We start from the raw sequence: 27,094 nt of genomic DNA on the forward strand, positions 1-27,094 counted from the left end.
CGCACTCGGGAGAGTGCGGCCCTGGGAGTGTCAAGTACTGCATAAAAATTAATACAAGCCATGATGTTCGGCAGGTAGAAATTCAAACAAAGCAAAAGGCAATGAAGTATCACACTCACACATCTAGTAAATTAGAAAAAAGAGTCTTCTCTGTGCCCCGAACTTCTTCAGCTTTAAAAACAGAACAAACCAGCTCTGATATTCATACCTGACTATATCAGGAAGTATCTTCCCTGATGTCAAAAATGTTGTTGGAAAGAAGGATTCTTGATATTTGAGCTCAAGCACGTGAAATGAATATAACAAGTGACACGGTTTTGGGCCCGAGCCCTTTTTATTGTGGTTTCTTAGAGCCAGAACACGGAAGTATGACGATGCCCCGACTTATTCATTTTCAGGGGCAGATGACGGTCTATGCAAAGTTTGGCAAAAATGTCTATCTTCCTGAAGATGCTGAGTTTTACTTTATTTATGATGGATCTCATCAGAGACACGTTGTGATTGCAAAGCGGATTGAGGATAATGTTCTCCAATCCACCATTCCAGGTAAGGTGTCCTCTTTGTTGTGCTTTTGGGAAATCTGTCTGCAAGCATCTTTCCTCCAGGGATATTGGCCAGGAAGAGAATCGGGAGGAGAAAGAAAGCAGCACTGGAAGGTCAGGGGTGTGTGTGTGTGTGTGTGCGCACGTGCACATTAGGAGAAACACTCACACTGCCTTCTCTCACGTCTGAGGCTCTTCCAGCTGTGTCTGCAGCTCCATCAGGGGCCTTGACTTAGACTGGGCAGGCCCAACCTGCTGGCTGCACCCAACTCTCAAGGTTGGGTGTGTTTTGGATGCAGTCAAATGGAGGAAACGCTGAATGTTGTTTCACCTGTGATCCCTGGGCCTATGGCCAGGGTCGACTCAGGCAGAACTGACTTTGACCAAGTTTGTCTTCATTCCTTCTTCCTCACCCCCCCGAGGTCTGCCTGGCAGCCCCAGGTCCACCCTACCTTCTCCTTTTGGTCTCTGGGTTCTTTCTTTGTTCCCTGTCTACGTAGAATCTTCCTTGCTGGATCTCAGGCTCCAAAACTTTCTCTCCCTACCACCAAAATGTTCATATTTGAAACCTCTAATTTTCCAGTTGTCTTCTTCAAATTCCATGATGACATGACAAATTAGTCTCTCCTGTTAATGTGCTGTTATGAGCTAATAGCCCTTCTCAGATAGAGTTGTTTTGTATATTCATTGGTGTGTGGGTTGTGCATCTAAAAGACATCAAGCTTTAGCGAAAAGGTGGTATTAAATGGTCATTACCTGCAGGACAGGGAGAGTGTCTTTTGGTTCTTGTTTGTTGATTGGTTGGGTTTTCTTAACTGTGGGTTTTTTAGGTCCTCTTAAGGTGTATCATAAGGAAACTTCAATTTTTTTAATGGATAAGGTTGGCCTTATTTTTAAAGAAAACATGTTCCTAAGTGCTTCCATAGTAAATCTACATGTGGAAAGCAGATAGGCAGTAAACATGCAAACAACACAGACAAAGTTAAAATTGTAGAGGAGTGTGGATTTCTTTCAGCCCTGCCTGGTCTTGGTCATTGGATTAATCTGTTGTCCAATTTCTGAGACTGTGGGCAATTTTAAGCACTTCTCTCTCTGATTGTGTAACCCCCATCCTCATAAGAAAAAAAAGTCAAACTTAATGGGACGTAGTTACTGTGGCTGTTGGTCTCTTTTCCCTCTCCCTTTTTACTCTGTCATTTACATTCGTCTTTCCTGCCTTTGGTTTTTCCCTATTTTCTTAGTTTCTCCTTTATTAAGACTCTTATAAAGAAAGAATAAAAATAATAAGTAAAGCATCATTCTTAACATCAAAACTCTTTGCTCTTTTTCTTTACTTGCATGTAGGGGCAATGTCCTTCCTTCTTCTTGTGTATTAAAGAAAATCTTTCTGATTATATTATGACCTACTTAAAAAGTGAGGGTTCTTACCTTCATTTTGACAGATTCCCTAGAGACAGGTGACAATCTCTACTTCTGAACTATAAATTTCCCTGGTAAAACTTACCCAGAATAATCTTTCAGAAGTATGTGAAACAGATTTCTATAGTATATACTGGATCTGTATGGTCTGGTGGGGTAGGTACGTTCTGTGCCTGCCCCATTGGGCCACTTTAAAGAGGCAATGTGAGAAGGACAGGAGTCCTCTTTCAGTGCACTTAGCATGTTCTTGTTCCTTGAAGCCCTGGCAGCATAGCCTTTGGGGAAAGGCTTTGGAGAATAAGGCAAAGGAGGAATGACTTGTACCCATTAGCCATTAGCTTGGGGGTCAGAGGGCCCTATGGGTCACTGGAGGCTGAAAATTAACTCTTCTCCTGTTCAACAATGATTATCATCATCACAGTGGTTTGGTGCTACTAATTGCTGGAAATTTTGCTAAGGGCAGCATAAAAATGTACCTGGGCAGAAGTTTACCAAACTTGGCAAAATGGGAGAGTAGGGGGAAGGGAGAGGAGAGTGACAAGGGACAGGGAGCAGGATTAGGTGACCACCCAGAGGAGAAGTATTGAGAACGCCTACAAGACAGAGCAGCTATTATCAGAAGTGTAGGGGCACTGAACAACATCTATATATAGACAGATGTTAGTTTCTCTTTTATAGACGTTAGTACGCATATATATGTACACGTGTGTGTGTGTGAGCGTGCGTATTTCTGTGGAGTAGTCTTCACCTACCCTAACTCACATTCAAAGGAGCTCTGTGGAATTAGGATGAACTTATATAATTTGATGGTGCTGTCTCATGATACTGTAGCCTAAATATGCAGGAATATGTGACTCAGGAGGAAATGGCAGAGTGTAGAGGAGCAAAGGTATTTAAGGCAACAAATTTGAATTCAGGGGTTGGGATAGAAGTAAAGGGTGAGGTATGCCAAGTGACAGTGTTTGGTAGTGACAAGAGAATAGACACTACATTGCTCAGAGCTTGTAAAGGTTAATTGCAAAATCAGGACTCACTGAAAGAAGACACAGTCAGCTTTAACGTGGCCCAGGTGTGGCAGCATTGGACGAGAATGGGCCGGCTTTGCTTTCTGCCCTGCTCTCCTGGAGGGGGTGTCTGCTAGGCACTGCAGCTGGGCTGGCCTGTGGGGAGAACAGCTCCTGCAGACTCGAGCTGACCGGTCCACTTCTTGTCGTCCAGGCCATGGGCTTCAGGAGACGGTGCTGGTGTCTGTGTGCCTCTGCTCGGAAGGTTACTCCCCAGTGACCATGGGCTCTGGCTCGGTGGCCTACGTGGACAACACGGCCTGCAGGCTGGCTCGCTTGCTGGTCACCCAGGCCCATCGCCTCACAGCCTGCAGCCACGAGACCCTGCTGACCCCCTTTGCCCTGACGGTGGCTGCACTGCCTGCACTGGATGAAGAGCTAGTGCTGGCTCTGACCCATCTGGAGTTGCCTCTGGGGTGGACCGTTGTGGGGAATTCTTCATTTGAAGGTAGGTCTTCACCAGAAAATTCAGATGTCTCCTGTCTATGTCAAGTTCAGAATGTGCCTTACTATGTATTATCTGTTTCCCTGGGTGGGTTTTGCTGCCCACTTTTTTCCTAAGCCTTGCTCTGATGGGGTTGGGTTCCCTGAGGTCCTGAGCCACTCCTCTCTGCTCTGTCCCCGGAGGTGTGGGCTGGATGGAGGTGAAACACTTTGCTTCTAGGGGCAAAGGACTGTTTCTTCATGGCAGGCTCTGGAGCCAGCAGCTGTGGGCTGTGGCTCCACTTCTCATGGCAAGTTTTTCTTGTCATGGGAAGGGGACATTGCTGCCCTGTTTCCCAATAGGTAGGGTCATAGGACAAGGAATATCATGCTGCCAACTCTCCGAAACTCTTAGAAAAAATGAGACCATGCAGAGAATGTAACCAGCAAGTTGTCCTCTTTAAAAATGTCAGTGTCATGTAGAACATTCGTATTATGTTTGTGCTCACCTTGGGAGTTAACTGGAGCCCGAATGGATTCCCAATACCAACTCTTTGGAATCTGCGTGTAAACAGCGCTATATATATATAGGTACATACTAGGCATGAGGCTAAACTGTTTAATAGATGCTTCTAATGGTGATTACAGATCCCGTAATTTCATTGGAAATACAGAGATGTTGCTCTGTATTTTCCTGAACACAACTTATATTATTGCTGTTTTTCTGTATTCTTCCCATGAACTTTAGCTTTATAGTTGGATGGTGGTGGTCTTAGGAGTTTCTGCTTCTTGATAAATTCTAGTTACAGGTTACAGGTTTGCTTAAATTTGATCACAGGTAAGATTAAATGCACTACCTAGGTAAAGGGGTGTGATTTTTGTAAACAGAATTATAGGGCCATAAACCACAATCAGAGGGGATCTCCATTTCTTTCCTTTAATCTGGGTTACACTAAAACTCTCCTGGGCACCTAAGGGTATTTCCTATATTTTAAGGCCATGGGTAAGAGAAGTCACAAGTCTAGTCCAGCAGTGAGCCAGGCCTGAATCCTATATGCTGCACTTTGCCGTGTGGTAGCTGATTGATGCAGATAAAGAGGTGGGCTCCCTGGGGTATGGGTTGTGTTTGTTCTCTCACCATTATCTCCAAGGACCTAGCAAAGGAATATGAGGATATGTGGGGTAATTCCAGTAGTGATACTGGAAGGTCTCAAGATATACCCTTTATTCATTCAACAAATATTTCTTGACCACCTGCTATGTGCCAAGTCCTTTGCTAGGTCCTTCTACAGTTTTCCATCTTGGGTGTGCATACGCAAGGTTATTTTTGCTGATAGAAATACATAATCAAATAAGCACCAAGTTGACAAGAGTTGTCTTATTGCCATTTTCATTGCTATTTGGAGATCTATTAGTGTTTGCCCAGCCTCTGTCAGGACCTTTGATTTATCCATATCCTTAGACAAATTTATGTCACCAAGCGGTCCTTTCTGACTCCTCTGCCAGTATTTATATATGGTATGTGTAATTTTCATGAAAGAAAAACTGGAGTGGTTTCTTTTCATGGGGAGACATTGTATTTTATGGGAAAACAATTCTACTGTCGTAGTTGTTAAGAATATATGCTTTGGAGCCAGGTTCAAATCCTGACTTTGCTGCTTCCTGGCTGTGAGACCTGAGCAAGTTATTAGTTCTGGTGCCACAAATTTTTAATTTCTAAAATGAGGCATAATAGTACCCACCTCATTGGCTGGCTGTGATGATTAAATTAGATAACATATGATGATGCTTCCAGAACACTGTCTGAACGTACTAAACTCTTAGTAAAAGTTGATTTTTTTGTGTGTGTGAATGGATTTCCATATAGAGAGAGTATATTTTTACATACGTGTATGTACATATATGGAAAGCAAATTACAGTTGGTTTGGATAAATGAAGCTACAGGAAAAGGACAAAATTCCTGGTATTGTAAATAGTTTCTTGAAAATTTTTAGAAACTCTTCTAGACTTTCTCTAAAAACAGCTGCAGTACTTGATGTAACATTACCTGCAGCCTAAACTTATAATGGAGCTTCTCTACAACATCAGTGTCAAGGCACAGGATTAATGCTCATGTTTTAAGCAAAATTTTACTTGAAGGCTTATATTCATCTAATGGGATTTGAGTCAGTCTACCATGTGTTTAAATATCTATATGTACCTTTTTGTACCTCATTTCTCTTCTGTATGTATGTTATGGCTCATATATAGATAATGGCTAATTTTAGATTAATAAGCTTTAACAGATATATTTACCAGAATAATTTCATCAGAATTATTCCAGATTTTTTTTTAAAGCCAAATTGGGCATTTAAATGACTAGATTCAAATGTAAATTCTTCTATTTAAATTTAAATTTTTTACTTTAGATATTATATTAGATACCGAGGGTGGGGGGGTGGGGGTGAAATCTGTAGTTTTTATTTTATTGACCAAACCAAATAATTGGACATAGAGGAATAATTTTATAGTTGGGCATAAACATGAACATTTAGTGGACTATCACCGATGCTTTAGGTCAGCGGGGTTATATTAGGTTTTTACAATGCACGTGTACTCTTTAGTGGATGTATTTTGACTCACTGCCTACTCAAATCCATTTGGTGGGATTCTGCTAATGTTGAATTATTTTGAATTTGTTCTTTGTTGTACTTAACTCTTAATTTAGTAGAGTTTTAATCTAAGCAGTTTAAAATCTCTTATGTGCGCATACTTTTATCTAGAATACATATTTTGTTAGAGTTACTTATCTTCTAGGTAGATTATAATAATGAAGTGAGAAACTGAGGCATGGGGCACACTGGAGTTTATAGTGTATTAGTGCTAGTGGCATCATTAGTAGAAAACAGTTCTTTCCTAGTACGTATCCAAAAACTATTTTAAAGCTTCACTATTCACTCTTATTAAAAATTCTTTGTATTTATCTATTTACTTATGATTTCTTTGATAAACAGATATTTGAGTATTAATTAATTTCTGTAATGGCTTTGCCGTGGAGGAGTCTGATTGAAGCCTTACTGTGAAACATTATTGTATTTCCTTTTGTTTTATAATAAATATCTCATTATTTTTTTCTTTTCAATCATTGAACGTTATAAGAAGGCCTGAGATCCTGGAGAAGGGCAAAAGTCTGAGTGGAGGGCTGTGTCTCTTAAAGAAAAACAGAGTCTTCTCTTGGCCCTCAGTCTTACCCATTATTAATCACAATGTAACTTCGTTATGTGTTCGAGGGAAGGAAATATACCAGGTTTTATTTAATTTTAGGGCATAAATAAAATTGGATTTCTATCTCATAAAATGAAGCTCATTCCTTCTGTGAAACAGCTTTCATGGTAGAAGCTTTTGCAGGGTCTCAGTATCCTAAATTTGGAGTAAAGTATTGAATAGTAATATAATAATCCAATAAAATTTCACAATTTATCTTTTTTTGTTTTGGTTTCTTTGCTTGTTTGTTTTCGGACAGAAATCTTTTCTCAGAGATTGGCATACTTTTGGCAATTGGGTTAACTGGGACAGAATATTCTAATGTTATATGTGTAGATGTTCAGATGACTTTTGAGTTAAAAGCCTTCCCTTCCTGCTCAAACTACTTCCCTTCACTTGTGTTCCCAGGAGCATGACATGGCTGGCAAGCCCCAAGCTTGTCATCACCACTGAGGAAGCTGCCATTTGGATAAAGAACTCAAGGGGTCTACAAATGCCATCTCAGAGGACTGATGGCATTGCTTATGGGAACACAGTAGCTTCTCTTCCAAACTTTGGAGTCATTAGAGCTTGTTCTGGTTATGCTTTTGATTTAAAAGGAAAAAAAAAAAAAAGAGCCCACTTTCTTTAAAAAAAATAAAAATTCCTATAAAGAGTGTTTCTCACATATATTTACACTTACAAACCAATATGAGGGTCTTCAAAAAGTTCATAGAAAGATTTGCATAATTTTTTAATTCCATTTTTCCACAAACTTTTTAGAGTACTCTCATATATAGCAACTTGGCAGATTCAAGATATTTTTTGCCAGAATAAATTAATATTATTTTGAAAATGAATTTGGACTCTCCTTCAGTTCTCTAGGTAAAGGTAATTCATATGATCAAAGGTCTCCTTACAAGCAGAAGTTCTTTTGTTTGTCATGGAAGAGATGGGGTTCTTTGTTGTACCAGTCATAAAACCATAGCAAAACCTCGTTTTGTAATGGTGATACCATGAATCAAATCTGCAGGGCAAAAATATTAAAGTGTTTAACAAAACAAAGCAAGTTTTATCTGTTAGATTGCTTTGTCAAATCTGAAGAGTTAAACTTTCCTCTTGCCTTTATAATTGATTCTATGGGTGGAAGAAGTTTTTAGGTTAAGCCAATTGAGCATTTGCCGCTTTTCTGCAGGGCTGTCCTGGGCTTGCAGTTAAACACAGCTGATGTGTTTAGGGGGTCAGCTTCTCATTCTGTGGATATATAGTCGGTATGGTTGGTTGGAGAGCTGTCCCCAAAGAAGACCAATTGGTGGAACTGGTAGGACCTACCGAGTGTGGCTTAGGGAATTTAATGTTTTAATTATTTATTTCAAAGATCAGATTAAGAATATACTTCTTAACTTGCAAATAACACCAATGGAGTTATAACAACAACAGATTTAAACTTGACTCCAGAAATTAGAGAAATAATTCATTAGTTGCCAAATACGTGTTGTAAGGGAAAGTCTAGTGTCTGTACAAAAATAGATGACATCATAGTGATTAGTGACTTAAAGGAAAAATAGAAAACCTTGTCATGGGCCACAGGTATAATGTATGAATAATGGAAAGAAGGGTACTTTGCCCCATTAATAGGATCTTCATAAATTAGTACCCTTTGAAGGAGAATGTTTTTCTATGCTTCACAACTAACTGGGTGGGGGGGCAGGAAAAGAAATGCAGAGGCCCAAAAGGACTTCAGAAGAAAATTTGTACGAGTAGGGGTTATTTAGTAACTGTTAAAATATGTCTTGATTGTTTAGTGTTCACTTATGGAGTTTATTACTTTTTAAAAAATTTTAAAATCTTTTTGGGTGAATCACTTAAGGAGTTTAAAGAGCAGTTTTAATATTGTTTCTTATCTGCAGGAAAAGCCATTAAGTGAGAATTAACAGTTCCTTTTGAAAGACTCAGTGGGAACTGCCAATTTTATGTGACATCTACATCTTGCTTCAAGCCACACACTGGAACCATCACCTTCTTTCTAGGCAACAAGAGAAGGGAATGTGTGGCCCAACAGTGTTTGACAGAGGAAAATATCTGTTTCTCTGTCTTTGAACAGAAAAAAAGAGATCTGTAACCAGTAAGAAGCAGGATTTGTTTAACACTTGAAATGGAGCTTGGCTTGTGTTTTTATGCTTGAATACAGTCTGCTGGCTGTGGATAGATAAAGAACACAGAGCAAGGCTCAGGAGCGTGGCTTTGTTGATTAGCCCTGACTACACCATGTTGCAGATCTTATTAACCAGGGGAGGGCATATTAAATTATGAGCTTTGCTTGCTGGCTTGAAGACTACTACATGAAATGTCAGCTTTGTTATTCTGCCCCAAAGCTTTGTACTGAGCAGCAAGTTTGAAATAATGTCAGCTAAAACACCACTGGGTAGGAAACCCATAAAGGACTGATTTATTACAACATACAAGTTTCCATTTTTTTTTTTAAGTTTTGAAATTAATGCATAATGGGTAACAACTGATTCTGGCGTTTTGTATGTTCCTCTTGGAAATCTTGACATTTTTCAAGCTGTTGTGTATACATTCAGTATTGCTTTTCAGTCTCTGTCACTTCTGACAGTATCTAATGGGACAAATATCTCCACCCCTCTTTTCTGACATTTTAAGCTGTTAATAGGCCTTCAGTTGGTAAGGTAACTTACTGGATATTAATGGAAAGAATGTTCTTTAGAATAGATCCTATGGTAAATTGTTATGGTAAATTGATAAAATTATTTCACAGTACTTACCTGTGTATATGTATATCATTTGTGAAATTTTAAATCCTAATTTTAAAATGCTTTCTTTGTCTTCCATCACTTTTTTAGCTTTTTAATTTTTAAGGAATAGGTTTTCTAGCAGTAAAGAATTTAATATAGAATTAAACTCCTAAGGAAAAAGACCCTTCCCACCCCCAAATCATTTTGATTTAGTTTTCAGTTTAAGTCAAACTTTTATTGAGCACATTCTGTTTAAAGTACTATGTTTTAAAGAAGGTACTGCAGCTTAAACTGTTCCTTAAAAAATAAGCTTCCTACTTTTGTCTGGCAACAATGGTCCTTAGACTGAAATAGAGAATTACGCATTTACTCTCACATCTGGGAAATAGAACATAGGGTTGTATTCAGGTCACTTTCTCCCCCTCAATTATAATTTTCATGTAACAAAATGTAAATGGGAGCGTTTATTTTCAAACACCCTACCCTAATGTGCTTCCCAAAGGATTCGTGCCTGTGGAAGGTCTTGAAGCTCACCTCTGGTTGGCCCTGTCCTATCCCTGGCTTCTCTCCTTTGGGGTCCCTTCAAACATTGCAGGATGCACGTGGCAGTTTTTGATTGCACACAGGAGATTGGAATTGAATTGGAAAATGACAGTAGCCAAGGGATCTCTTAATAATCTTGAAAGAAATTGTTAAGATTTTGCTGTTTTCATAGATCTCTTTATAGAATGTGAATGTTGGCAGTTGTTCTTGTACTATTTTATTTAAAATCCAAATGAAACATTAGTTTCAAAACTACCAGTGCTTGGAGGTTAAAAGGTCAGTGGCTGAAGAAGATGGGTGAGAGAGATCTGGGGAGGAGGGTGGAGCATAGAACCAGAAGTGATGGCTGTTTTTAAAGCAGTGACCAGCTGTGTGCCCTGTGGCGAGGCCCACTTAACTTGGCCTTAATGAACTTTATAAGGCCTTGTCTTGACTCTGTCAATGTGAGCCTTGGTGTGGACATGAAGCTGTATATATAGAAATTTCAAAAAAATCTTCTGTCATCCTACACTAGGTTCCCACATACCTATTTTCCCTTCCCCATGCCTGTAGTGGTAGCACTTTTATTTTGCAGGTTGGTCATGACAGCATGTGTGTGCATCTGTGTGGTGACACATCAGGCCAACATCTGGAATAAGTGGCCTGAGCATGGAGGTTGAGCCTGGGTTCTTACACTTGGCACAGATAAGGTTCATTCTGCTTGTTTTTCCCTCTCTCGATTTGTTGATTTATTAAGGTTCTATCTTTTCTTGACCTCTTTTTAAAAATCTATTTTGGGCTTTTTATTCCTGTACATATTTTTCTCTACAACTCCCATCTTCCCACCTGCAATTTTTAGTAGGAGATACAAATATATATAGTATTACATGATTTTTTTAATAGGTTTTACAGGGATTTTTTAAAAATCCCCGATTTTAAAAAAAGAAAACGTAGTATCCAATTCTTATAATACAAGACTCTCCTATGTTTTCTCTTAAAACATTTTAATGTTTATAGTCTTGATTTTCTGTTGTTATTGCTAATATATTTTTCCTTGACAGGTACATGAGAAATATCACTGCAGTTAAAGCTAATTCAAGTCATCCTTTGCATATTGGGAGATATAATAGTTAAGAACTTGAGTTTTGGAGGTGGGAAAGTCTAGGTTGAAATCTTTGATGCTCCATTTAATGTCTGAGGGAGCTTGGGCAATTGCATAGTTGTGTAAAGCCTCAGTTTCTGAATCTATAAAATGAGGATAATAATAGGACATACCTCACAGAATGGCTGTCAGGATTAAATGTGATAACATATAAAGCACTGAATAAATATTAACTTGCAATGGAAACAAGGAGTATAGGGCTGGCCAGTTAGCTCAGTTGGTTAGATCATGGTGCCGATAACACCAAGGTCCAGGGTTCCAGCTGGCATCCTGTACATGCCAGCTGCCAAAAAAAGAGAAACAAACAGTGTGGAATCTCTATCATAGTCATTGGCACCCAGTAAGAATGAAATAAATATGGTTGTCATGGTTTATTTTTTTTTGCTTTAATTCATGCATAATAATAGTTGCCCATCTGGATTTCTATTCAACTTTTTATCCAACCTCCCTACCCTTACCCCAGGTAGGCAGCACCTTTTATACTGATTTCCTGTTGGTTTAATCCTATTTACCTTCCTCCTCTACTCTCACCAGAATGTCCCTTGCTGATTATGCCCCCAAGGCTGAAGGAGAAGATGAAATCACGCGTTGATGCTGTAGCTCATAACCAAAGAGGTTGTATTTCTCAGTCTGGGACTTTGGACATGAGGCTCTGGCTTCCAGTGCAGAGCAGTGAGTGGATCCGGCCGTGAATGAGTGGCCAGTTTCCTGGTTGTGCTTGAATTTAGACTACCGATGCAGACTTCAAAAGGCCATTGGCAAGACATGATGTGTCCACACTTAAGCTGCTTGTCAGTAATAACATTAGACTGCAGGGTATTTTCATTTGTCTCCTAAGCACAACAGTGTCCCTGGCGGGTGAATTGGGAGGGTGTCTATGAGGGGAGAGTAGAGGAGTGGCCTGTGCACAGTAGGCTGTCAGCAGATATCTATTGAATGAATGAATGAATGGTGGGCTTGAATCATAGCTTTGAAGAAATATTAACAAAGAGCAGAAAAGTTGATTGCACAGGCTGGAAAGGAGGTATGGCATAATTGCTGCTTACAACCCCTAATGACCGCCTGTGCCCGAGGCATGGGATTGCCGCACATTTGTCTTACTGGCACATCTGGTGTGCTACACTGATGCAATTATAGTGCCTCAGAAGCAGGCGGCTAGTTCCCTTCAATTCTGCTTTTAAATTATAACCAGAGGAAAACTGTTTTCAACCATATATACATCTATTTAGAGACTGTTTATCTTTTTTTTTTTTTGTATTAAAAAGATCAGATAAACGTGTACAACTGATGAGTCCCCCACTACTGGCTTCCATTGTTCCCGAGAGCCCTGTCCCATATGTTATTTTCATTACAGCCACCAAGTATCCTGGGTAGCAGGCTGGGCAGATATCACTTCCCTTTTTGATCAAGCAACTTGAAACTTGAGAATTAAGTCGTTTCCTAAAAGTTATAGCTCAATAAGTGTTCAAATCCAGATCATTCAGCTCTTTAGTCTGTTCCCCTTTGCACTATACAATGTTGTTTCTGGATTCTTAATATCTTGTACTGATGTCCATGTTGTATGATTCAGTCTCAAAATGTCCCCAGAATGTGAAGGTCAAAAATTGGTTTGCCCTCCTGAGTTCGGATAAAGACTTTTTAGTGTTTCAGCTGGTTTAGCACTAGTTCCACAAGCTAAAGTATAAGTAGCCAATATGAGATCAAAATCCGTAAAGTACATTTGAGTCTTTTATGTCACAATGGGAATTTTCTGGAATGAATGTGTGTGTGATGGATGTTTTTTCAGATTACTTTTAGTCAGTGGTGGTTGTAATCTGAGAATCTCAAATGTGTCTGATGCAGAAGAGACGTTTCAGGGAGCTTCACCCTGCCGTTACGCTTGTTTAACTCCTCTTCTACCTTTCGTCCTCATGATCCAGCCACGCCTGCCATGTTGGTCTTGTGCTTTATGGGATGTCCTGTTTCCGTATCTTTCTTATGAGTCTGTTTATATCGGACTTACCAACCTCCATTCTTTTGTGTAGAAGTCTGATTTGCTTATATACATGCCAGAGCCCTGAGTGGACTATGTAAATGGAAGATGCTCTTCTCCTATTCTCATTAAGAATCCTGGAAATCTTAGAGATTATGTGTGATACCCATACTAAATTCTCTCTTCTACTCTCCATGTACATTTTTGGTAATATTTTTTCTTTCGTTGTCTTTATTTTTTGCTCATCATTTTTGGCATTTTATAAACATTTGTAAATTTTAAAATCATGATACATGATGTAGGTTGGAATCAACTTAATGTGCAGATCAATTTTCTTGTACGCCAGATAGTTCCCTTATTTCTATTCACACTCTTTGTGTCTAAGCCTAGAGCTGTAGTTCATCACACAGTGATTTCATGGGCCAGGTATTTATTTTATTCTGAACACAAGTGAGCTGGTGGTACAGTTCTCAAAGGCAGGTTTGTCTATCGAATTGTTAACTTAGATGCAAAAACTGAGACCTCCGTTAATATATACGTGGCTTTGGAAATCAGAGTACAACTTATCTTACTGAATTAAATTTATGTGAATTAAAAAAATTTTTTTCGGGCCGGCCCGGTGGCGCACTGGATAGTGCGCCGCTTGGGAAGCGCGGCGGCGCTCCCGCCCGAGGGTTCGGATCCCACATGCAGACCGGTTCCCGCTCACTGGCTGAGCGAGGCGCGGGGGCAACACCGAGGGTTGCGATCCCGTTGCCGGTCCCCGGTCCGGTACGGGGGCAACACTGAGGGTTGCGATCCGTTGCCAGACACGGAAAAAGACAAAAAGACAAAAAAAAAAAAAATTTTTTTTCGTCTTCCAAAAACATCTCTGTAGAATACATTTCAGTAGTTACACTAAGGAGTTATGAAACATTACTAAGCTCTACAAAATAGAAGTATTTCTGAATTAACCTGTGTTTAAAAATATCATTTACTTCTAGATTATTGTACCCATCACATTTTAGCTTTAATATTTTCCTAAATGTTTAAAGCAATTTCCTGGCTTAGCAGTACATAATGTGGATTAAAAATAACATGAAAAAGTCACAGAAAACTTTTGTTGCTGTTCTTTGGTGAAATTTTTTGGGGGCTTAAGAGCTGATTGGGAAGAGGTGTTATAAAAAGAAGACATAGATAATGTATTTTGCTAACCACTTATGTAAGTAGCAGATCCCAACCCTGGCTTTGCATTAGAGTCACTTGAGAATCTTTGGAAAAGGTTAATGCTTGTGCCCCACCCCAGAAATTCTGATTTCACTGTCTGTGGAGGGCCTTGAATATCAGTCTGTTTTTTAAAAAAATTTTCCTGTGTGTGAGTTTGTGTGTGTACGTGTATGAGAGAGAGGGTGAGACAGAAAGATGTACACATACTTAACAGTGGATCCCAGAAGTACCTTGGCCCATCATTCTTTCCCAGTCACCTTCTCCTCTTTCCCCTTTGAGGTATTATACTGACTTTTATAGTAACCATTTCCTTGCTTTTCTTTATAGTTTTACTACCTATGTATCTATCCCTAATACAGTAAATAATAAATTTACCTTTCACTTTTTTTGAACTTCCTATTAATTGAAACATGCCCTGTGTATTCTTTTGTGACTTGATTTTTCTTGCCTTGATGTTATATTTGTTATTTTCTTCTGTGTTAGTCTGTAATTTATTTGTATTGTTGTTAGATTACTATTGTATGATTATACTGCAATTTATTCTATTGTTCATGGGCATTAAGATTACTTGTAATTTTGACCATTTCACATTTTTGTGCATGTTTCCTGGTGCACACAAAGCATACTCCTTGCTAGGGTTTGCATATAAGAATGGAATTGCAATACAATGTATTTGCTATCAGGCATTAGTTTCTTCAAATTTATTAAATAATACTGCTGGGTGCTTCAAAGTGGCTGTACAGTTTACATTTCCTCTAGCAGTGATTTTGAGTTCCGGAGGGCCTGGCTAATTAATTAGTAAATTATATTATTATTATTTTTAATAGACTTTATTTTCAGAGCAGTCTTAGGTTAACGTTGAAACTGAGTAGAAGATACAGAGATTTCCCATATACCCTCTGCCCCCACACATGCAAAGACTGCCCTATTATCAACAACCCCACAGAGTGTGCATTTGCTATAATGGACGAACCAACATTGAAAATTTAATTTATTTTTTCAGTCTTCCAAGCTGAATTTCTGCTAATGGAAAGGTATAATCAGACCTTGTATAGGTGTGATAATGATTCTGGATTCAGACTGACCAGTAAACAAGACCAGTTTCCTTTAGTAACAACCAAACTGTCTGGCCATCCCTGCCCTCATGCCTCGGAGGCTCTGGAAATTCTCTTGGTCTATGCTCTTTTTCAGATTCTTGCTTATGACGAAGTCAGGACAAGGTTAAATACTCTTAGGAACCTTGGACCTTTATTGTGACAACCTCATCTGATAGGTAAAAAACGGTTGCTGGGTGGGGTGAGAAGCTTGGACTCTGAGCTTCCTGTCCTATCTGGGGCAGATGAGCCTCCTGTTTTGTCATGATGGGAATGGTTCATTGAGTGACACAGCCAGTTCAGTTCCTTTCTGTGTCTGCGTGATTGTGCTCCCAGGATGTTACAAATCATACCTTTTAATGTTTGCCATTAGAGTAATTATTAGTAATTTTGCCTCAGTTACATTAGTTCAAATAACTCCTGGCACCAACCAAACAGGAAGAGACATAATTATTTGGTTAAAAAAAGATTGTTTTAATTAAACACTCCCACCTCCTTTCCACAGTTTGTTTTCCTGGCTGCTGGTAAGAAATCTGAAACTATAACAAGCAGAATTATTTATATATGTCACGAAGCTTCCTCTTTCAATCTGTTTGCCTTATTCTGTGCTCTGAACTTTCATACTGAATGAGAAAGCTCTCTGTCACAACATTTTGGTCAGTTTTTAACTTGTTTTCTTTAAACTTCAGAAGATCCTGTCTTTCCTTGCCTTCCCTCCTCCCTGGGAAGTGGGTAGATTCTCAGAAAGAGAGAGAGACAGAGGCAACAGTGAGCCGTTCAGTCCCACATATTTACTGTTCTCTCCTGCTGAACAGGAGGTTAGGATAGAGCCAGAAAGGAAAGAACAGGGAGCTGGGACTAGTGGAACAGGCTCCAAAGCTGTCCTGGTGGAAGTAGCAGCATCTCGCTCCACTCACGCAGTTGGTCAGGTTGAATTCAGGGAACTGCCCCCCTGGTTTAACAGTATGTAGGGCATTATATCCTGTGCTGTGGGGAGTACCATTTATACGGTTGATACTATGCTCGCCTTCACCAATGGTATTATTTTAAAAGAGAACACGAAGGGCTTAGATGTTCCCTTTCAATCATATTTTTCTCGGAAGTACATGACAACCTGTACAACCATGGGACATTTCTCATCAGATTCAGATTGGGATCTATAATATAGAAATTCCATCCTCATGCTGACGGGCTACCTTATGTTGGGGAGTATACTTGTGCATGTGTGTGCATGTGTCTCTGTGTGTGTGTTTTGTTACCTTAACCTAACACATCTCTTCCTGGTTATTATATAAAAGGGAAGAAACATACAAGTGTTACCAAACATGCCCTGCTGGGAATCTGTTAAGAATAAAAATACTACTTAAAAAAAATATGACTTTGTAATCAAATGTGTATAATGGTTAAAAATTTAAAGATAAATAATGAAATAGCTAAGGATAATTTTTTAAATAACACAGCTGTTTTGATTTTTGTAAAGATAAAGATATCTAGTATATTAAACAAATGTCTGGTAGGAATATACTGCCTTGTCTGTTTTTAGATGTTTTGGCATTTTGGATGTTATTTTGCTGGGGGTTCTGTGCTGTATCACAAAAACGAATAATGGAGCAAATATACAGAGAAGTTGGTGGCATTTCAATGTGATAAGTGCTCATTTACATACTTGAAATAGAAAGCCTTATGTTCATTTGATCTAGATTTAGAAATAGTACAAACCAATTAAAAATGTAAACTAAGCAGTTTTGCATTCATGTGCAATGGAGTATTTCCTTCCAGTTGTTTCATATTAGAGCTTTGTTGGATGCTAGCTCTCCCAATATCATCAGCACAGCCAGCTGGTATGACAGGTGAGTTTACTGCCTGCTGTGGTGAGGGAGAACACCACCCCCACAGACCCTTAGTGGTGTCTTGAAGGAGGAACGGCAAGGTTGGAATTTATTGAGAATTTGAAATTTGGTTTATTGAGGGTCTTTTAATGAGGAGGTGATGGTGGGGAGATAGCAGGCAGGAAGGAGAGTTTGATTAAGGATGATGATATAGTTTAGGACTAGTTTTAGGGCTTAAACTGTCTGTTGATGGTTCCTACTGAAGAGAAGTTCCTATAATGAACAACAGTAAATTTATGCTGATGAAGACAATGAAATAGTAAAATCATGTTAATGTGAACAGTAAGCTATGTGGGGAAGTTTTGTCCTTAGTATCCAAGTTATGTATGAGATATAAAGTTTCTGTTCTCAGATTTTAGCCAAGAGGTGTTGGAGATGGAACAAATAATGGTAGATGCTCCATATATAGCTACGGCCATATATTAAAAGCTAACTTTCATAGGTACTCACCAGGGAAGGAATTATTGGTTATTTATTCATTCATTCAATGAGCAAATAGTCATAGAGCACGTACCATGTGCCAGGCACTGTGCCAGGGGTGGGGATACCACAGGATAAAAGATAAGGTCCCTTCCCTCTTGGGCCTTTCACTCCAGCATGATGCAGTATAATATATCTGGATCTGTTTTGGATTACAAACTCAGTCAATAACACTACTTACCTGGAGATCATGTTTTCAAATTCTTACTTCATGCTCATTGCAGCAGATCTTGAGTGCTAGGATTTTCGTGTTAAGATTGTTAAAATTGGGCTTGTTTTAAGGAGTATCTTGATGCCTACGGAGTTCATGGACCTAGCTTTTTTAATGTGGGCAAAGTTATTCTTTTATATGTACAGTGTAATGTTTATCATGGGCCAGCTGTGTTTCAGGCACTGGGACATTGCAGTAGGAATACAGGTGTACAAACTCTATACAAATTAGACAATTTAAACATAACATAAATAATTGAGATTTTTAATGGCCAGTTGCTGTTCAACTTCATAAATACTGAATGACTTTAATTCTCCAGATGTTAGGAATGAAAAACTTCAAGGGCCCTTCAGACTGTAAGATGATACAGTCAGGAAACAATCATAATGTGGACTGACAAACACCACACACGAAGATACACACACTGCACCAACCAAGAGCCCTCCGTCCAGGGGCCTATGAAAAGGCACAGGACTAGCTTTTAAAGCAAAGCATTGGGGTGGCTTTGACAATATTGGAATACTCTCAGGGATCTCACAGATGAGCTAAAGCACTGCTGTGAAGTTTGAGAAGGACTGTGGTTTCAGTTTTCTAGACATATCAAGCTCGTTTCTGTTGCAGTTTCTCAGCAAGGAGGAGCAGCTCTGAGGACAAAGGTTGGAAACAGAGGGTCCTTTGCAGTCCTGTCCTCTGAGAGCTTGCCCTGTCTGAGTAGCAGAGTCTCCTTAAAGAGCACCTGGGAAACTGACAAGTGTCTGTTTCCAAAGGATAGGGTTTTTTTTAGAACTAGTTTTCCCTAGGTGACTTTACTGCTCATTTAGGGAAAGGTGATGTGATTGTGTAGCATAGTGGGTGGACAGAACATTGTGTCAGTGATGAGCAGACCTGGCTCCAGCACCTCCTGACTACCTGTCCTTGGTGAAATCACTTGACCTCTCTGCACTTGTAAAATAAGGTGTTAGGATTATATGCTTTCTGTGGTTCTTCCAGTTCTGACATTCTTATTATGTCTAAATACATGGTCTCTTCGATAAAATGTATAAAACAAACTTTGTAAATGGAGGAGCTAATATTTTTTTTTTTTCTCTTTAGTATCTCCACACAGAGAGTCTCTTCTACACCTGGCTGTGAGATGGGGTCTTGCTAAGCTCGCCCAGTTCCTCTTGTGTCTCCCTGGGGGAGCCCAGGCCTTGGCTTTACCCAATGAAGAGGGTTCCACGCCATTAGATTTAGCTTTACATGGCGGACACTCCAAGCTGGTGGGAGACATCACAAAGTGAGTTCAGCTACTTGATCATTTCTTTTCTCAGCTGTTTCGATAAAGTCTGCCAAGTAGCATGGAGAAATGGAAATAATCAAACCATAAGCTAATGTTGGTTTATATTTTACAGTTGGTTCTCATGTGTCTAGCACAGGTATACATATAGTGCAGAAGCAGATATACAAATGCAAGAGGGGTCTTCAAAAAGCTCATGAAAAGATTCGTGTTATCCTTTAATCCCATTTTTCCATGGACTTTTTGAAATATTCTTGTATTTTTGGTATTAACATTTAATGGGGAAGAGAGGAAAAAAAATGTTTTGAAGGCACCGTATAGGGGGCAGTAATAGAAAAGAAGTTGGGAAAACACTAGCCTAACCCCTACTTATCTTTCAGGTTTCAGTTTAAGTGTCACTCCCTCAGAGAGGACTTTTATGTTATGCTCTTTTATGATTATGATTAATTCATAATATTAATTATGATTGTGACTAATTCACAATATTAATCATAACTTGTAATTTTATATAATAAGTAATCATTTGTTTCATATGTCTCTCTCCTAAACTATTTGAAGGCTGGGACTATTTTTGTTTCACCCACTGCAGTGTTTCTAGTACAGTGTTCTGTTAAAAATATATAAATTTTTGTTGAATCAGTGAATTACAGACAAACTCTATGGTACTATTTAAGCAATAGGATGGTCGTTAGGGTCTAGTGAAATATTGCAAAGGAAATAATTTGTTAACTATAAAATTCTCTATGTTTATGATGGTATCAACCCTTCCAGTGAATAATGAGTATATTTGTTACTTAGAATGGTTCAGATCAGTCATTGTTCTTAACTAATGAAAGGAGGATTCATGTATAGTGATTTTCTTCATTTAACATGTGGTAAAAACCAAAATATGAATGGGAAAGTGCATTGAAAATTACAAAGCGGTACATAAATACTAAATATTGTTAGAGTATTATTATATGGTTTGTCTTAATGGAGTGGTTTTCCTTGTTTGGCTCATGGAAGTCAACATAATGAATTTATGGTTATATTGTACATAAGTGGACGTTAGACTAGATATCAGAGATTTCAGTCTGTTTTCTCATTTGGTTAAACAACCATCAACCAAGGGATGAGCCTATCGAAATGGAATTGTCCTTTTCTTTGGTTTAACATGACCCCACTTTCTTGGCCGAAAAGGGCAAGGCAAGGCTGCCTTTGACTTAGTCATTGTGACAGTTCCTGGGGACTGACTTCTTCATCTGTTGGTAGCTTTGTATTTTTTTTTTACTGTGTCCAAGGACAGAAGATATTGTGTGTTTTAAAAGTTTACATGTCTGATAAGCCCATTCTTAGAGGGGATTAGAAGTAGACTGTGAGCTAAATTCTGATCATATGATAGAGCCTCCATATTCTAAGTTAACAACAATGATCTTATTGCTCAGGCTCAGAGTTCGTTCTGTTGTCATGGGGAGTTTTCTTTTAGAAGATTCTGGAGTACAACTGCTCTTTATGGATGTCTTTTTGTCACTCCATATGATGGAGATAACATTTATCTCATTGGAAGTATAATATATTTTTGTAAAGCAAACATTTATTAACAAAATGAAGTCACATTAGAAGAAGAAAGAGGCATAGAGCTAGTTCTGTGAAGAGAAGGAATCTGGGAACAATCTATCAGGATGTGACAACATCTAAGGTGGGCTGTAATCTGGGAACATTAACATTTTCCTCCAGAGGCTTCTTTACTGTTGCTGTTTCATGACCTTGTAAGCCATCCAGAATATTGTGATATTAACCATGAAGCCTACATATAGCTAATTAATGTGCAATTGTTCTTAGCCAAGACAGAACAGAAAATAAGCTCATATTCAAGAATTTAGTTTGGGAATATTGTTCCTTTGTTGATGAGTGTATTCAAAAATACAACAGGATCAAATTTATGCATGTTATAATTTGCATGAGAAAGTGATTTGCAACAGTGGTAGCAGTTATGAATATCTGACTTGTTTGTAACATCCAAACCTCACCATGCTCCCTGGAGATCATATCTGTTTTCAACTGTAATCACCTAATAAATTATTGGCTGCCAGCTAATTTGTTCTCCTACAAGTGACTCTGTTAAAGTGAGAAGCATCTTTTCAGATTACAAGGAAGATGAAGTATTGAGGTAAAATACTATTTTCAAAAGCCAGTATGTTTCATTATTTATAAAAACCTTTAAAATATATAGTATGTCAATGGCTTCTCAATAAACATCTTCTCTAGGTGGAAATAGGAAGATGGCTTTATTAGTATTTGCTTACACAATCCTATACATTTATTATATGTAGATGACTTTCAAGGATTATTTTGCCAGTTGAATTTGTAATACCAAGGCAATGAGGGTCCTGGGATCTTGGAGTTGGTGTCTCTGGAGCTGCGTGTGGGTTTTGATTTGTGATGTTTCAGTTTTCAGGGCAGACGTTCTCCCAGCTTCTCCCGAGTGCAGCTCAATGAAGATGCCGTCCTGCAGTACCTGCACTCATCAGAAACGCTGACCTTGACCCTTCACCACACGGCCGAGCATTTGTTGGAGGCAGATATTAAACTCTTCCGGAAATACTTTTGGGATAGAGCCTTCCTTGTCAAGGTTTGTGCCCAGTTATTCTGGTATACAATAATGTACACTTCTAGAGAGTGTGTAGGCATCAATTCACTGTTTTGGGAACAAGTGTTTTTGCTGGTAGCAAAATGAAACCTCGGGGGACATGGAACTGGAAACTGTGTTAGATCAGTAGAATGGAGATTATTAATTTTGGTAGCAGAAAAATAGTAGTTTGTATGATCTTGTTTCCTTTACTTTTCTGAGCCAGACCTACTCATGGTTGGGTATTAATATTCTAATATTAGATATTTTCTCTTAAGGTATTTATTATAAATTATTCTTATCTAAAGCAGTTGCATTTAGGGCTCTTTTACATTTGTAATATCTATTCCCGGGCTTTCTTATGGCTTATATGTAGTTAAGCATTTGTCCCAGTGCACACACTTTTCTTGAATGGGGACAGGTAAGAACCTAGTTCTTTTTCAAAGAGGTTTTTCCTGCCCTATCATAGCCCAAACACCAGCTTTGAGTGCTATCATAGCATGCCCATCTCAGGGCTTAAAATGTTTCACCTTCATCATTATTATTATTTTGTTTATAGACTCTGAAAGAATATAAAGGATGTTTACATGTTTTAATTATTACTGGAAAAAGTGTTATTTTGAGTAAGAGGGCTGAGTCAATCTGTTTGACAGTACATAGCTTCTAAGAGACTCACCAGTGATCCTGCAGCCTCCTGTGTTCTCAAGCGCACCTGTTAACAAGGCATAGGTTTCACAAAGGTGTAGGCTTTACAGAGTAAAAAGTCAGCTAAGAACATTGATATTGTCGTTAGTCATGGTTTTGACTTCTGTAAAATGTTTGCTTTATATAATTAAACTAAAGATTTAGCCAAAGCATTATATATCAAGCAAAGATCATTATTGGATTACATACTGTATATGCAAAATGAGGGTTTTGCTCAAGGATACTTGTCATTCAACGATATTAAAACCTACAGCCACCACTGTGGCTTCTCACCAAAGCACCAAGTGGTGGTTATTCTGGCCGGGCAAACACTTACTTTGTGCACAGCAGTTCTCAGCATGAGCCCCACTTCCAGCAGCTCCACAGGGACAGAGCTCAGCAACATGCATATCCTCAGGAGTGCTCAGACAGCAGCATGGACTTGGAGGCTAGCTTCCTGAAAAGGATAGAATAAGCTCTATGCATATCAAAAATAATTGAATATTTGCTCTCTTATAAAACCCTCCTACTTCTTAGGTTGGATTTGTGACTTCTCATACACATTTGAAATAATGCTTAGGACCTTGGAGAAGATTTATGGTGCATAAATCTAGATGCCTCAATGGTTTATGATAGTGGACTTTATAATAACAAAGGCCAAATGGAGTTGGCTCTCCAGTTTCTCTGAGATTCCCATTTTATGAAAACATATGATAAAAGAATCATTTAAAATGGAATGACCTTAATGTTCCAAGTTTCAGCATTCCTCTTTTTCCTTTCTACTCCAAGGTGTGTGGCTGGGTAGTGAACAGGGAGACTGGGAAGGGAAGGGCTGAGATTCTTTATGATATCCAAAGTCATTCATTCTTACTTGCCTGACAAAATGATCCTATAGCGTTCTTGAATTTAAATTTTTTTGTGGTACGTCTTACTTTGTAAGATGTAAGCAGGTGTTAATTATTATATGGGTTGTCCACACTCAAGCTTCACAACTTTTAATAACAAACATAATGAAATTATGTATACGTTATGTACAGAAAGTATTCATGCTTTATTGACTCTTACATGTCTAAATGTGTATTTTTTATGTGACAGCTGTAGAGACTGATCTGGGAGACTGATCTGTTCTCACTGAACCATAGGCCATGTTTTCTACTGCACAGGGGGACACGTTTATACTCAGGGTTTGGGCATTGCTCCGTTATCGGCAATCCTCTAGAAAAACAGCAATAAAACCTTGCTGCAGAAACCTGAGTTTGCTTTACATATACAAGAGCTGTTCAGGTGATCCTGTTCAGAAGCCATACTTGTTCAGAGTTGTAAAAGTTTCATCTTTTCATGTGACAGTGGAGGCATGATAATTTGTAATAAATATTAAATGCTAAAGTGACAGGTTGGTGGTAAATATCCAAACTGTAAAGACAGATATTAGAAAATTAGATAATAGGCAATATCTTAGGTGTATCTTTTAATCATTTTTAAATGATCTCCTCATAAAAAAGTTTTTTCTATTAATCAGAATGCTGATAATTTAGTTGTAGAACTTGGCTACAATTAATAAGGCAATTAGGAAATAGAAGTTTTCTAAAGTTGCATTCAAAATTACTCATAAGGATGAAAATTCAGTTTTAATAATCCCATTTACCAATAATAATAATAGTAATAATAATAATAATAATAATAATCTTTCCTTATTTCAAGTTTTGTTTTGTAGTCAGAAATCAGCTTTGCCTGATGTCCTTTTCTCACACAGGTTTGGCAACTTCCCTCATTGAAAGACAAGGGATCAGGGTAAGGCTGACCCCAGGTAAACTGTGGAGTAGGTGGTTGGCTCAGGCCTTGAGCCTGTGTAGTGACGTCTCCTTCCACCCCAAGTGCTCATGCTTTCATTGCCTCAGTATCTCCCAGCACAGACCTGTTCTGGTCCATCCACTAATTCCATGGTGGGCTCTAGAAAGAACACAGTGCCTGGAGGTAGGGCTGGGGTGTGGGTTGGTGACTAGGCACTTGTGTCCCTGCCCCTTTATGGTTTGGTAAGTTGAGTATATTTTCATGTTCTTTTTGCTCTGGCCTCAGGACGTTGTTCTGAAATAATCAAAGAGAGAGGCACTTGACTCACTGGGCTTCATAACAAGCCCAGTGGGATTCAGGGATCTGTCTACATTGGTTGTGTAGTTACCTGCCCAAGTGTGCTGACGATTTATTTTGGAACATATGCTGATGCAGTTTTGAGCTGTTTTACCATTTGGCATATTGACACATAATTCTGTGTTTCTCTACATTTTCACTGGTTGTGGGGAATCTGAAAAGAAAACCCAGATAGTCCCAAGAGGAAAGCTTTTCTCTAAGGTCTTTGGAAGGCTCACCAACTCAGTTTCCACTGGGGACAGCCTGCCCAGCGTGTACCAGCTTGCAGCTCAAGCCCCATGGTCATCCTGGATGCTCCCTGCAAGTGTGTTTCTCCCCTCATTCTGCTCCTCCGAGGTCCCTGTGTCTCCAGATGTGGATGGGGGCTGCTTCAGCGGGCAGATGCATAAAACTACAGCCCCTCTTTCTAGTTTCAGGATTCTCTGTTCTCTTTCTGGTTCATGCATCACATTCTGGAGAACCTTCTAGTTGTTGTGACCTGCGGAAGTGGTAAAGGGTTAGTGGCAGGGACAGTTTTGGCTCCTGCCTCCTGATTTCTCTCATGTCATCCTGGGTGCTGGCTACACAGGACCTTTTACTCACCCCTTTATTTCCCAGCCTCCCCAGCTCTGAAACCTTGATTGTGATTTTCATCTCTTTGTTACATATCTGAAGCCTTAAATGATAAATTTTTTCCTTCATTTTTTAGGCTCTGGAGCAAGAAGCCAGGCCAGAGGAAAGATCGACTATGCCCTCTGGTGCTGCAGACACTGAAGAAGGTACTCATGCTCCTTCCTTACTTAGGGAACCCAGAAGGTGCTCAGGACTTACTTAGTTAACTAGTCTGTTGAAGTGTGTGGTGAAGCAGAACAGGAACCAAGGGGCTCAGAGGCAAGATCAGGGGTTGTGGGATACAGCAAAGCTCCTGGGTCCTCTGACAGAATGAAAAAAAGTGCACTGTTTCCACTTTTTATTCAGCTGGCATTTGCTGTTTGCCAGGCCTGGGCCAGGTCCTCTCCAGTTCCTGATCTTCAGAGCACTCTCTTGACACACAGAGATTGTGCTCCTCCTTCCAAAATTTGGGGTCAGAATACCATATATTGGGTAATTTATAAAGAAAAGAAGTTTATTTGGCTCACGATTCTGGAGGGTGGGAAGTCCAAGGCCCTGGCTTTGGCTTCTGGTGAAGGCTTTCATGCTGTTTCATGACATGGCAGATAAAGGGAAGAGCAGGCAAGCATGAGTGAAAACACGTGGGTGGGGCCAACTCACTTTATAACAACCCCATCCTGTGGTAACAATGTTAATCCGTTCAGGACTCCACCCTCATGACCCAAACACCTCCCAATACCAGTGAATTTGGAATCAGGCTTCCAACACATGAATTCTAGGGAACAGATACTCAAATCATAGCATGCGATTTGTTCATTCATTCATTCCTTCAGTTAGTTGTTTGTTCTTTAGCTTATTTAAACTTTGGGGAGATCCTTCTCTGCTGGGCCAGGATGCTTTGGAAATCATGAAGGTGTTTTTGTTGTCACAAGGGTTGGGGAGCACCACTGGCATTTAGAGGTGCAGGGTCAGGGATGCTGGATATTTCTCAGGGTATAGAACAGTCCTATGCAGCTAAGAGTTGTCCTGTACATCTGTTCACAGTCCTGGTGGTGATTCAGAGACAGAATGTACCATTCTATTTGCGGTGGGAGTTCACAACAGAAATATATTTTTTATAATACATTATCACTACTCTATTCCACATGATAACACATGGAATCATTCCAATGCCACACTTATACATAACAGCAGCTCATTTGCAGGAACATCATCATTTCTCATTTTCTCCAACTTGGCTGTTTATCTGGGCATGCAATCTTTACTTCAGTTTAGGTTATTTCCCCTTTTCCATAAACAAAGAAGTATGGTCTGTCAGTCCTGGTGATAAACACAAGTTTTTATCCTAGGAAGCATTCTTACCTTTGTTTTTGCATATTCCTGTACTTCTTATCTGGAATAAATTCAGATTTTGTTTTTTTCAAGACCCAATCATTGCAAAAATCTGACCACATCATTGTATCTTCTAGGGCAGTTAGGGTAAAGGTTTTATATGTTGGAATACGTATTATCTTGTTATCAGTTACTTTTCTTTTGCTTCATATTTTAGTTAGGATATTATATTGATTTTTATTTTTGGAAATTATATGAGAAGATAGGGTTATATATATACTGGGGAGAATACAGTTATATTATCTGTTAACTTAATTGCAGGATAGTGAATTGCAGGATAGTTAACTTAAAGAGACATTGGTCTGATGAGGCTGAGAGCCACTATGCTAGACGTTGGGGTTAGGGAGGAAAAATAGGACAAGGTCCTTGTTCCTAAGCCACCAGTGTTAACAGCTGGTTAATACCTTTGATTCTGCTTTTAATTGGCAACAC

General features: G+C 39.1%; 1 protein-coding gene across 1 annotated transcript; it reads left to right on the forward strand.

Moving 5' to 3' along the window:
- Nucleotides 1–368: 368 nt before the first annotated feature.
- On the forward strand, nucleotides 369–25,437 carry LOC103602640 (rho guanine nucleotide exchange factor 28-like; the record flags this gene model as incomplete). Its single annotated transcript, XM_008587063.1, has 5 exons — nucleotides 369–546; nucleotides 3,180–3,473; nucleotides 19,056–19,239; nucleotides 21,670–21,850; nucleotides 25,368–25,437. Coding segments are annotated over exons 1-5 (907 nt in total), but the record flags the coding sequence as incomplete, so codon positions are not given.
- Between the last annotated feature and the right edge of the window lie 1,657 nt (nucleotides 25,438–27,094).

This window comes from Galeopterus variegatus, unplaced genomic scaffold, assembly GCF_000696425.1.
Source record: "Galeopterus variegatus unplaced genomic scaffold, G_variegatus-3.0.2 Scaffold4239, whole genome shotgun sequence".
NCBI classification, from domain to species: domain Eukaryota; kingdom Metazoa; phylum Chordata; class Mammalia; order Dermoptera; family Cynocephalidae; genus Galeopterus; species Galeopterus variegatus.